General features: G+C 42.9%; 1 protein-coding gene across 1 annotated transcript in view; it reads right to left on the reverse strand.

Moving 5' to 3' along the window:
- Nucleotides 1-555: 555 nt before the first annotated feature.
- The window catches only part of rnasel (ribonuclease L), a 33,918-nt gene continuing 20,518 nt past the window's right edge, over nucleotides 556-13,955 (reverse strand). The window contains exons 2-7 of the mRNA XM_033028342.1: nucleotides 10,749-12,426; nucleotides 7,754-7,926; nucleotides 6,211-6,428; nucleotides 4,461-4,593; nucleotides 2,034-2,197; nucleotides 556-733 (exon numbers count right to left, since the gene is read on the reverse strand). Coding sequence (XP_032884233.1) covers nucleotides 556-733; nucleotides 2,034-2,197; nucleotides 4,461-4,593; nucleotides 6,211-6,428; nucleotides 7,754-7,926; nucleotides 10,749-12,393 — 2,511 coding nt within the window. The 5' untranslated portion in view covers nucleotides 12,394-12,426. The remainder of the gene's footprint in view (nucleotides 734-2,033; nucleotides 2,198-4,460; nucleotides 4,594-6,210; nucleotides 6,429-7,753; nucleotides 7,927-10,748; nucleotides 12,427-13,955) is intronic.

Below are 13,955 nucleotides of genomic sequence, written 5' to 3' on the forward strand. Positions count from 1 at the left end.
ATGCTGGAAACACTCAGAAGGTCCGGCAGCATCTTATATGCCTTATTATTTAAGGCCGGTGACTCGAACAGAACTGGAAAATGTGTTCAAACAAACATGTTGAGAAGTGGAAAGGATGGAAAGATATGTGTGTATGTGTAAATATATATATTTAATATATATATGTGTGTACATATATATATATATTATATATATACACACACTGAACTTTTTTTCTCTCTCGTTTATGATATTGTTTACAGTGTACTATGTTTACATATTCTGTTGTGCTGCAGCAAGTAAGGATATATCTGGGACATATGGCAATAAAACACTCTTGACCCTTGAATATGTGTGATAAAGAGACAAGCGACACACGTAGCAATGGTATTGACTGGGGGAGGGTGGGGTGGGTTGTAGAGGCTGAAAACTGTCTATTTGCAGACCAATTTCCTTAAATTGGCTGCCATTATGTTTGCCAAACATCATTGACATCCCGAGGGGATGAAAAGCACTCAATAAGCACTATTTCTCTTGGTGCATTGCACTTTGAAGCATGGGATGTTGACTGACAGCTCAACAGTCTTGTGCAGCACCACCAGAGGGAGACGGCGTTGGCAGCAGGAGCTGCGGTTGTTGGTTTGGAAAGTGGTGGTTCCATTGAGTGTCCTTCACAGCGTTGTACAGCGAGATTATGAAATCTGGAAAACGGCAAAGCCAATACGTCTCTGGGCTTCCAACTAATTTCTTGATACTGAAAAAAATAACATTATAACAAATGTACGTTTTTAGTCAGTGAGAGCCTTCCTCACGCAGCCCCAGTTACCATATACTCTGCACTCAACCATGGTTTAAAACATCAACAGTTGTCAGGAGTTCCTTTGTCAGATCACGAGATCATAGAATTTGCTTTAGCAAGACCCTACACAATAAATCCAGATACCGCTCGATCCATTCCTCATCACTGTGGCTCATGTTTGTCCACAATGGCTGAAAACAGACATTAGAACCTGAGAAAACAAGATACAAAGTGCTGGAGTATCTCCGCGAGTCAGGCAGCACCTCTCTGCCTCTTTTTTGTAAAGCAGCATCTGCAGTTCCTTGTGTCTCCATAAGAACCTGAGATGCAGAAGCAGGACGAGGCATATCATCCCCTGATGCACGGTTTGCCATTCAGCAGCATTACGGCTCATCCTTTGCCCCTGAAGGACCTTCCTGTACCAAAACCATGTGCCTTGATCCACTCCATATCCAGAAATCTGTCAACCTCTGCCTTGAACCATGCTGAGTGACTGGCCATCTTCATCCCCGGGTAGATAATTCCAAGAGTTGACTGCACTCTAGATAAAGAAATTCCTTTTCATCTGAGTCTGAGTCGACCCTTTATTATGAAACTGACTGCAGATTGCATCTGAGGGCAATATCCCCACATTTACCCTGTCAAACCTTAAAGGGCTTTTGGGCAGAAATCCCCAATTTATCCAAAGGGAATGCAATGCTTCATTTTTAAAAGATAAAATTTATGTTTCCAGATCAGAGCAACCGAGAGAGAATGATACTGCAATACATTTAGATTTAAGCAAAGGTAAAAGCTGTCTAAAGGAAAACAATACAGGATCAGATTTCAAGCAGTTGCAAGAGATCAGAAGTCTGTTACTGCCGCATAATAACAGATTCAGATTCAAATCTTTGATTTAAACTAGGACAATGTAGGTGATGGTGTTTTACAATGAAAGACATCATGCACCGAATGATGTCTTTAACACAAGGCCACAACTCTACATATAGAATCAGAGGTCACTGAGTAAAGGTCAACAGCACTTCCATTAACTCCATCACAAGCTTTTTACAGACTCGATAGGTCAAATATAGTATGAGTCTGAAGAAGGGTCTTGACCCGAAACATCACCTAAATGACTATGATTCTGTAACTACATCTTATACTCTGGCCTTCAATAGCAGTTGTTAGAACTGAAGAAAAGGAGAAACATTGGAAATGTTTTTAAGATTCAAATCTGCACAATAAATCAAAAAGTACCAAAAATGTCAAGTACCTTTCATCTTTTTCATTGAAATGTTGGGTCAAATTTCTTATGAATTTCAGGAGATCATTGGTGGTGTCTTTGTAAACATTTTTCACATTTGGCTTCTTACTTTGACCCATGTTCGGCTTCTTTCTTTGACCCATGTTCATGTCATCCAAAACTTCCGTGTCTATCTAAAGTAAAGGGAATGAGTTTTTTTATCATTTCAAATTCACTTTGTTTTTCTTTGCCCTTGAAATTCCTATGGTGTCCTCTGCTCCTCCAGGCCACAAGATGACACTAAACACAGACAGCTAAAAACTCTCAGCAGGTTAAGAAGCATCTGTGGAAATAGAAACCATGTTACATATCAAGTCGATGACCTTTAACCAGTAATAGAAAATTATATTTCAATCTTTTCCAATGAAGGATCTTCAACTTGAAAGATTAACTTTGTTTCTCTCTCCATAGTTGCTGCCAGACTTGCTGAATGTTTCCAGAATTTTCTCTTTTCATTTCACGTTTCCAGCATCTTCACGGCATATCAATCTGGTCTACAGATTTCACAAATGTTATGATTGAGAGGAGACGAGGACCAAGCGACTCACTTAGTCCACGGACGACGTCCATCATCCCCACTCTCTCTCCGCAGAAACTCTCTCTTCTCTCTGAGATCAGTTAACAACTGCTCCTTCATCACCATTGGTTCTATATCTTGGAACACACTCCCCAATAGGGCCAAGGGAGCACCTTCACCAGAAGGAGTGGGAAGTTTCAAGAAAGCAGCTCACTATCACTTTCTCAAGGGCGATTAGTGATGGGAAATTAATGCTGACCTTATCAGAGATCACCCCCTCCCCCCACTTAGCCCAAAATGCTTAAAAATAAAAATCAGGTTTCCTTGCCCTTGTTTGACCTGATGCCTCAATACCTCATGAAGTCTATTGTTGAAGTTGTAGATTTATGGCAATCTGGAGCAAGTGTGTGCCCTAGTGGATCTATCCCACCATTGGGAGTAAATGATGGTGAACCAGTCCAAACAAGGTAAAAGTTATATTTCTGGGAATACAATTGATCATTCATTGTTTGACTGGACTTTGAAATAACTGACTCACCAAATCTGGTATGACTGCAGTTATATATGGTTCTGAGGTAGATTAGTTGCATTTGTCTTCTTTTCAAATGCGTGCAAAGAGGCCAAACCAGGTTTATTCTTAGTTATTGTACCCAGTAATAGTGGTTTTGTACAACTGAATAGCCTGCTATTGGTTGAAAATGAAAAATTGCTGATGCAAAATTGAAATAGAAACAGAAAATGCTGGAGGTACTCTGCTGGTCAAGCAGCCATCTATGGAGGGAGAAACAGAATTAACGTTTCATTGTGGCCTTTGCTCAAAACTGGGAAAGTGAGAGCACAAACATATCAGAAAGGAGTGGGGAGAGAACTGCAGTGGGGTGGAGATGAGTGTTGAGGGGACAGAAATGCTGTTGATGTCATCTAAGTTAGATACAAAACTCACTATTTGCTGGAATCCTGAAGTAAAATAATGCTGGGAATACTCAGCATCTGTAGAGAAAAACAGCTAGTTATAGGTAGATGGCCTTGATCAGGACTGGCCAGTTCAAACACAAACAGGAAAGGCTGGTTATCTGAAATTGTTAAATTTGGTGTTGAGTGCCAAGTGCAGAGATGGAAGTTGAGATGCTGTTCCTCAATGTTATTTTTGGTTTCAAAGGAATGTTATAAGAGGCCAAAGACGGAGCTCAGAGTGTAATAGGGATGGAGAATTAGAAACTCAGGGTCACCACTACAGACTGAGCAGATGTGCTCTGAAGAGCCATTACCTAACCTGTATTTAGTTTCTCCAGATAGTGGAGACAACACCATGAACACTAAATGCAGTGCACTAAGCTGAAAAAAAGTACAAGTGAATCACGGCTTCACCTGGACCCCTGAATGGTGAGAAGGGAAGAGGTAAAAGGATAGGTGTCGCATCCCCTGTGGTTGCATGAGGAAAGGCTTTTGAAGGGGAGAGGTTACTGAGATGGAATGGCAGACCAGGGAGTTGCAAACTCGATCTGGAAATATAGGTTTTGGGTGATCGGATAGGTTGACTAGGCTACTTCAGCAACTGTTGAATTGTAACACTCCTCTGACCATCCAGTGTTGCCATGGTGTTTAATACTAATACTAAGTATTGCATTCCAATTTCTTAAACACCCAGTATGTTCCCAGCTGCAGTGGGGACTAGTCCACTGATGTCCCCCGAGTTTCGAAATCATTGAATAACAGAAACAAAGTGGAATTGTAATGTGAACTACCTTATCCCCCTCTACCAATTCAACAGTTTGCCAAATCCAGCTGTGGTATTTCAATCAATTATATTCAGATTACATTCTTCAGAAAGCCCACCATTCCAGAGAGCACAATGTTCCTTAGATAACTAAATGTTTTACCTCTGCTGTCCACTTGTGAAATGATCTTTCCTCGTTCTCGCCGGCCTCATTCAGAATCTCTACTAGCTCACTATCCTTTTTCCGTTTTGCTACATCATCTTCATTGGCAAGGTCTTGGACAAACTTGCTCTTCCTGAAGTGAAAACCAGAAGTTGATTAATGTCACTAGTTAGGTCCACTCACCTACATAAAGTCATACAGATACAACAGTGTGGAAACAGGCCCTTCGGCCCAACTCACCCACACCAGCCAACAATGTCCCTGCAACACTAGTCCCACTTGCCTGCACTTGGTCCATATCCCTCCAAACCTGACCTATCCATGTACCTGTCTAATTGTTTCTTAAACGATGGGATAGTCCCAGCCTCAACTACCTCCTCTGGCAGCTTGTTCCATACACTCACCACCCTTTGTGTGAAAAGGTTACCCCTAGGATTCCTATTAAATCTTTTCCCCTTCACCTTGAACCCATGTCCTCTGGTATTTGATTCCCCTACTCGGGGCAAAAGACTGTGCATCTACCCGATCTATTCCTTTTATGATTTTATACACCTCTATAAGATATCCCGTCATCCTTCTGCGCTCCATGGAATTGAGACCCAGACTTCTCAAGCTCACACCCTCTAGTCCTGGCAACATCCTCGTAAATCATTACTGACCCCTTTCAAGCTTGACAATATCTTACCTATAACATGGTGCCCAGAACTGAACACAATATTCTAAATGCGATCTCATCAACGTCTTATACAACTGCAACATGACCTCCCAACTTCTATACTCAATACTCTGACAGATGAAGGGCAAAGTGCCAAAAGCCTTTTTGACCACCTTATCTACCTGCGACTCGATCATCAAGGAACCATGCACCTCTGATCCCTCTGCTCTATAACACCACCCAGAGGCCTACCATTCACTGTATAGGTCCTGCCCTTGTTCGACATCCCAAAATGCAACACCTCACACTTCTCTGTATTCCATCAACCATTCCTCCGGCCACCTGGCCAATCGATCCAGATCCTGCTACAATCTTTCGCAACCATCTTCACTATCTGCAAAACCACTCACTTTTGTATCATCAGCAAACTTGCTAATCTTGCCCTGTATGCTCTCATCCAAATCATTGATGTAGATGACAAACAGTAACGGGCCCAGCACCGAACCCTGAGGCACACCACTAGTCACTTTACATCCTTTACATATGAAGCAATTTTCAGAGGTCAGTTAATTTACCGACATGTTTATCTTTGAGAAGTGGGAAGAAACCAGAGAATCCAGGGGAAACTCACGTGATCACAGGGAGAACGTGCAAACTCCTCACAGAAAGTACTGGAGGTCAGGATTGAAACTTAAACTCTGGACCTGTGAGGCAGCAGCTCTACTCAATGGCCACTGTGTGGTCCAACTCACAAAATGCTTTCTTAACAAAAAATCAGCTTTCCTTGTCCACTTCAAATTCCTTCCCACTAAGGGCAGAATAGGAGGCAAAAGCTGCTGCTGCTGCTGTGCCCTGGGAACAGGTCCCCGTACTATCAAATTGTGTTGGCTTCAACCCAGTGATTGCAACCACGCTGTTATCCATGTGTTCCTCTGTAAAGTTCTATGCTGCAGAGATGGCCAATTGAAAAATATAATTTTGTTTAATTCTGGTGCTCCTCAAATTGTTAACATTCAAATAGAATATACGTCATCTCAGCCTACCGTACACTTGAGAACTATCAAACACAGCATTCTTTGTGCTCATCTGACTCACTCTGCTTCTTTCCACAGGTACGGATGTTGCTCAGCCTCCTGGAGCGTAATCCGGGTCTCCGCCGGAGCTAGCAACCCCTCTATGAAATCTCGGACTTCAGCATTCCTGGGGTTGTACAATTCCTCGTCAAGGGATGGCTTATTCTCACACAAATCATCATCACTCTTATAAGGGTCTTTTCCTTGAGTTACTAGAAAGTGCAGTAGCCGTCCCAAAGCCTGTCCAGAAAGGGAAACAAATTCAGAACTATATCCTGAGGGAAGGATGCATACTTATGTTACATAATATAGAGACAAGTAATAGTTTATAGTTATTTCAATTCTTTTTTATTGGTTCTGGGGAAGTAGATACCACTGGAATTCCCAAGATTTATTATCTGACTGTTATTGCCCTTAAACTGAGGAGGCAGTTAAGAGTCAACCACAAGACGTGGGTCTGCAGTCACATATAGGCCAGTCTGGGAGCTCTCCTTCTCCTTCCTGAAGGGCATTATCTTAGTGAAGCCGATGAGTTTCTACAACCGTTTAAGAGTTTCACGGTTACTGTTGCTGAGAACAGCTCTATTTCACATTCCAGATATATTTAATTAATGGTGATAATTCCCCTGCCACCTCAGTGAGAGCAATGGTCAACAACTCTGGCTGTTGATCCAGCAACTTATCCAGGAATCCATCGTACCCATAATATATCCTGTTTTAGGTTGCACCATTCATTGACTGCAATTATATAGAATGGTAGAAATTGCATATAAGAGATCACTCACTTCACGTATGTACTATGTTCCCATTGTCCTAATGACATGCAATTAAAAAAAAAACATTTAAAAGCTATTACGGAATCTATCATTATCCTCGTTTCTGGTTGGTTATTCCACAATTTAAGAATGTTAAATAATTTACCTCAACCTCACTATTCCAATTACACCCACATTCTCAAGTTGAGGGCACAAAGTGCTGGAGTAACTCAGCGGGTCAGGTAGCATCTCTGGAGAACATAGACTCAGTGGAAACCAACAGCAAAACCTATAATCCTGTGGTTTACACAACACTGTCTTGATCAGGCAGCTCCTCTATACATTAGGCTATACTTTTAACAGCTAAACATCACAGATATATAAGATTAGTCAAGTTGACACAACACACTAATTATATTAATGGACTGTTCACACAGGTGATGAATACAGAACATCTTTCATATTAAAGATGACTGTCAACCTTTCCCGCCATCTTTCTTGATTTCTCTGTTCCTTTGTTCATTCGAATCCCTAAACAGGCTGTTTTACCAGTTCTTCACTTTCCAAATCCTCACTGTACCCAGCTAATTGCTCTTCTTGCCAACTGTACCCTTGGGCCCACTCTAACCTGAAACAGAAACATTTTAGAAACACAGAGCATGCCAGGCAGCATCTGTTGAGACCATCAGAGTCAATGTCTCAAGTGGATGATCTGACCAAATCTAGCCATGTTTTTGCTCTCACTCTTCCCATCCTGTAATAAGGACCTTGGCCCTTTACCCAAATGACTCAGAGAGAGAAAAAGAGGACCTGTAGATCTGCTTTGAATAGCTCACTCGCTTCAAAAGTTGGTGTTTGCGGTTGTTTCAGTTTCTGAAGGATTTCGGATGCCTCCCAGGTCCCTTCGGATATCTTCACAGTTGGATTGTTATCAAAACACACACTCTGGTCAAAATCTGCCAGGTGTATACGGTTTTCAACATCTGTGGAAAATCAAAACATGTTTCTCTATGTTTTTAGCAGATACATGCAAAAGTGAAGGGTGTTTAAAAATCTGTCAATGTTATGTTCTATTTGGAATTATATTGGAATTACTGCAGCACAGTGGCGCAGCAGTCGAGTTGCTGCCTTACAGCACCAGAGACCCGGGTTCGATCCTGACTACGGGTGATGTCTGTAAGGAGTTTGTAGTTTCTCCATGTGACCGTGTGGGTTTTCCCTGGGTAAGCTTCAATTTCCTCCCACACTCCAAAGATATACAGGTTTGTAGGTTAATTAACTTTGGTAAAAAATGTAAATGATCCATAGTGCATAAGATAGTGCTAGTGTACGTGGATTGCTGGTCGGCGCAAACTCGATGGGCCAAAGGGTCTGTTTCCGTGCTATATCTCTAAACTAAAACTAAACTTTAAAAAAGTTTAATCAAACACAAGCAGATCAGTTTTATAGAGTTAATACTGAGTATTAAATAAATACCGTAAAAGTACCACCTAAAGTGAAAGGGAGACAGTTGACATTTCCAGTTGGTGACATTTTATATAAAATGCTTTGAGAGAAAAAAAGGGAGGAGGGTAAAGACCAAAATAACTTCAACGATGAAGGTATAGAGTAGTAGAGGATGTTACTGAGATAAGTAAAGAAATTTGATGGTGTAACAGAGGTGTTGTGAGAGACGTGGCATCTTTATCTGAAAGCGCAATGTACTGTCAGAGATTCCTTCAGTTATTGTGAATCTTGTCCTCTGCTTCTGAAACAGTTCCAGCAGAGAACACAAAAATAGGGGCAGGACTGGCAGCTTAATATTCCAGGGTACAGGCAGTACTAGTGAAACAGAGGTGGGGGTAAAAGAGAGGGGGAGTTGCTTTATTAATAAAGGAGAATGTCACGGCAGTAGTCTGAGATGTCATTATAGATGGTTTGTCTAGTGATGCCACATGGGTGCTGCTGGGAAATAAAAGTGGATGATCATGTTGTTGGGAGTGTAACATAGACCCCGCCAAATAGTCAATGGGAATTAGAAGAATGAAAATGCCAGTAGATTAAAGGCAAGTGCAAGACTAATAATGTTGTCATAGTTGGGGATTTGAACTTTCCCAATATAGTCTGGGACTGCCATAGTGCCAAGTGCTTTGATGGGGTTGAATTTGTCAAATATGTTCAGGAAAGTTTCCTTAAGCAATATGTAGAGGGCCCAACAAGGGAGCGGGCAAAGCTTGATCGACTCTTCGGAAATTGGGACGGGCAAGTGACTGAAGTATCAGTGGGTGAGTCTTTTGGGACTTGCGACCACAGTTCTATTAGCTTTCAAATAGTTATGGATAATGGCAGGCAGGCCCTGAAGTTACGGTTCTGAATTGGCGCAAGGTCAACTTTGATGGTATTAGACCAGGAACTTGCTAAAGTTGATTGAAGTAGGATGTTTGTGTGCAAAGGGACATCTAGAAAATAGGATGCTTTTAAAAGAGTGATGGTGAGAGTTCAAGGCTTGCATGCTCCTGTTAGAGTGAAGGGCAAGGCAGCAGGGAGTAAGGAATCCTGGATGATGAGGAAAGTGAGACTCTAGCTAGGAAAAAGGAGGCATGGGCCAGTTATAGGCAGCTGGGATCAAGCGGGTTCCCGACGGAAAATTTAGGGGACTGAGAAGGAAATACTTAAGAAGGAAATTAGGAGGGTAAAAAGGGGGCTGGAGATAGCTCTGGCAGATAACATTAAGACTCCAAGAGATTTTATGTACAATAAGGGAAACTAGAGAGAGAATGGGGCTCTTCAGAAACCAACGCAGTCTTCTCTGTGTGGAGCCGCAGGTGATGGGCAAGATACTTAATGAATATTTTTCCTCTGTTTTTACTGTGGAGTAAAACATGAAAAATAAGGAACTTGGACAGTTAATGGAGATGTCTTGAGGACAGTCCGTTTTACTGTCAAGGAAGTACTGGACATATTATGGTGTATGAAGGTAGATAACTCTCCCAGGCCTGATTAGATATACCCGAGGATATTGTGGGAAGCTAGAGAAAAAAATGGGGGAGTCCTGAGTGAGATATATGAATCATCGTTAGATATGGGTGAGGAGTCAGATGACTGGAGGGTGCTACTGTTTAAGAAGGGCTCCAGGGAAAAGCCTTAGAAGTATTGACCAGTAAAACTAACATTTATGATAAGTACAGGGTAAGTTTAAGTTTTAGACATACAGCATGGAAACTGGTCCTTCGGCCCACCGTGTCCATGCCGATCAACAATCACCCATACACTAGTTCTATCCTACAAATTAGGGACAATTTACAGAAGCCAATGAACCTATAAGCCTGTGCATCTTCGGAATGTGGGAGGAAACCGGAGCACCCAGAGAAAACCCAAGCGGGAAAACATACAAACACGTAGCACCCGTAGTCAGGATTGAACCCGGTTCTCGGGAACTGTAAGGCAGCAACTCTACCGCTGTGCCGCTGTGCCACTTTAAACTGGAGAGAATTCTGAGGGATGAATATATATATTTGGATAGACTGGGACTGATTAAGAATAGTCAGCATGGTTTTGTACATGAGGGATTGTGTCTTATGCATTTGATTGACTTTTTTGAAGAGGTAACCAAAAAGGTTGGGCAAATGGGACTAGCTAAGGGGTGGGTGGGGGGCAACTCGGTCGGCTTAAGGCCTGATTTCCATGCTGTCTGATTCTATGAGTCTAGCTGAACGACCAGAACAGCACACAATATTCCAAGTGTGGCTGGGCCTTGTGTGGCACCACAGGGGAACAACATTTTATTGAGGAATTGTGGCTTTGTAAATATCAAGTGACTCGTTACCTATGAGGACATTTGACGGATGCAAATCCCGGTGTGCGAACTTGGCTGTGTGCAATATCTGAAGCGCCTTGACCAACTGCTGCATAATATCTCGGCGTTTCAGTTTAATTTTTTTAGGTTGCTGACGCACGTATTCTTCCAGATTATACTCATAGAGATCCAGGCACAGATATTCACAATAGTCGTCTGTTTCACAAGCCACCAGTTTAACAAACAGATTGCTTGCTTTGATCTTCGGCTCTGTGAGGCAACACTTTTCCGTTGAGGGTTTTTCACTGAACCTACTGTGGAATTTCACTGCCACCTCAGTCTCACAATTATAGAAACCAAGATAGACCTCAGGTATGTTGTTTGTGGTGATCTTAAAATCATCATTCCTAAACAGTTTAAGGTTCCCAATAGGAGCACATACAACTTTCTGCAGTTTCTCCAGTTTTGTATGCCAACGTTTACTGCACTTTTTCCATTTGGAAGAAGATCCTACATTTGGTTTAATATTCATTGAATCATACTGCTTCAATATTGTTATAATTTCAGTAGCATACAGTCTTTTGGCCACCATTATAGGTGTATACCCGGCAGCATTAGTGCAGGAAACATCAGCTCCCCTTTCACACAACCTTTTAGTCAACGTGGCATTATCCTTATTCACTGCTGCCATGAGGGCACTCTGCCCGGATTTGTCTTGTACGTTGATGTCAGCATTGTAATCCTCCAGGAGCAGTTCAACCACATTTGTGAACTTATTTTCTATTGCAAGAATCAGGGGTGTTTTCCCATCTTGGTCTGGAATGTTTATATCTGGTTTATATTTTATTAGCATTTCCACCATATTACTGTCCGGTTTAACATTTTTCAAAGCAGTGCTCAGAGGGGTTTCTTTGTTATTGTCTGTGTTGTTTACACAAGCCCCATGTTTCAACAGAGTTTCCACAATTGACTTGTTGCGTTCCTTCAAAGCAAAAATTAAAGCTGTTCTGCCAAGGTTGTCAACTGCATTAACATCTGCGCACATTTCATCTAACAAGATGTTAACAATATTTTCGTGGCCTTTCTCCACAGCACTCATGAGTGCAGTCTTTCCACCCCTGCACACCATTTTTTTGGCATCAGGCACTTCCCTGTGCTTGTTGACATCCGCTTTGTGATCAAACAGGAAACGTAGGGCATCCTCCTTGGCATATATTGCTGCTTCCATAAAGGCAGTAAAGCCATTGGCATCAGCCTCATTGACATCTGCACCATGGGACAGAAACAGCTGGAGCACTCTCACTTGGCCAATTATCGCAGCAATAATGAAAGGTGTGGCTCCATTTTTCTTCCTGAGATGTGGGTCTGCCCCATACTCCAGTAATAAATGCACAACCTTTTCATGATTTGATTGTATAGCGGTATGGAGCGGTGACCAACCGAAACTCTCAATCTGATAGTTAACATTGGCTTTGTTCTTCAAGAGCAATTCAACTAGCTGTTCATTACCTTGATCTGCAGCTAAAAAAAGAGGGGTTTTCATGTCACCATCAACAAAATCAACCAATCCTCCCTCAGCAATTAATCGTTCCACTTCTGTGAGGTCTGGACTTGAAGAAAGACAGAGGTCTAGAAGCTTCTTTCCAAGTGCCTCTGGATCCAATTCTGCAGTCATTTTTTCTGTTATTGTTGCAGTTTAATTTCTTTCCTATTTAAAAAGAATGGCAAATTCATGATTATAGCATAATAGCAAAGTGATTTCAAGGTATCTTCCTTGATTTTCAGGACATCAGAGATATTTAGGTAGCCATTGTGCTCACAACAAAGTATTCGAGATGAAATCATGATATTCGCAACACTATGCACTTTCATTTTGAATCCAGCTTCCTTATTTAATATCTTGAGGGAAAACATTATTCCCTGCCTCAAAATTGTTGAACATGTTTTCACGTGTTATGAATTACCTCCTTTGTTCTTCAACCCTGAGATTGGGAAACGTTACAATCATTGAAAATATATGATACATAAGGAGGCATTATTTTTTTTAATTTTACTTCGGAGTCACGTGAGTGATTCCGTGAAGAACCCGCTCAGTGCGCAGGCACGGCATTACGCCAGCAGTGCAACAGCGGAAGTCAAACGCTCCCGCTGCAATTTCAAAGACGGACCGTCAGGTAAGTGAACAGAAGTCGGCTTTCCTTACCGAAGAAGAGCCGGCTGTCTTCTCTTGCAGAATGTCCACACTCAGGACAAGACTTTCGAAGAAATCTGCCCCCCGTCCAACTCCGCAAGAGGAGAAGGGGGGGCAGCAACAGGCGGTAGGAGCGCTATCCGGGCGCACCGCTATCCCCGACACTGAGCCGAGTCCAGCTCCGCTAACGCCTGAACAGCGGGATGGAGGCAAAGCCAAACGGAAGAGCAACCGGCCGGTGGCATCCGACTCGTCGGACGGGGACGTCTCTCCACCCAGGAGGGGGAGGGACAGCCGCCTGAGCCACATGGAGCGGCTCTTGGAGCAGGTGCTCCAGCAAGGTGCACCCCGGGAGGGGAGCTCTTGCAGAGGGAGGTCAGGCACTCCCTCTACAGTGCCTCCTGCACTGTCCATTGCATCCTCCTTTCCAGAGGATAGCTTTGGGGACCAGGACTGGGCTGGTCCAGAACAAGGGGTTATGGCTGAAGATTTCGGGAGTATGCAGGGGGTGCAGGAGCAGGAACAGCTGCTTGGTGTAGTGGGCCGCTACGTGTCAAAACCCCGTGCAGGGGAACCGCTAGAGGCCAAACTAGCGGCAAGTATCAATCACCTTTCCAACAGAGCTCTGCAGGAGCAGGTGATTAATGAAGCTTTAGATACCTATATGGCGCCGGAGAACTGTGAATCTCTAAAAGTACCAGCGGTGAACAGCCAAATCTGGGGACACATTGGGGCAACCATCCGGCACCACGAGCTAAAGCTGCAGCGGATACTCCGACTATTGACAGCAGGCATCACTTCGTTTGCTCGTTCTATAAACAACACCGAGATAACCACCAATCAACAGGATACACTCGCGTTGTTGTGTAACACGCAGTTTGAAATTAATAATCTGCGGAAAGAAATCATCAAACCTGCCATCAATCCTCGATTTGCCGGGCTGTGTAAAACACCAGCCGATGAGCCAGACAGGCTGCTCTTCGGGAAAGACCTACCTAAACGCATGAAGGACATGACCGAGGCCTCAAGAACTCAAGGCCTCATGA

Source organism: Amblyraja radiata, chromosome 10 (assembly GCF_010909765.2).
Source record: "Amblyraja radiata isolate CabotCenter1 chromosome 10, sAmbRad1.1.pri, whole genome shotgun sequence".
In the NCBI taxonomy this organism is placed as follows: Eukaryota; Metazoa; Chordata; class Chondrichthyes; order Rajiformes; family Rajidae; genus Amblyraja; species Amblyraja radiata.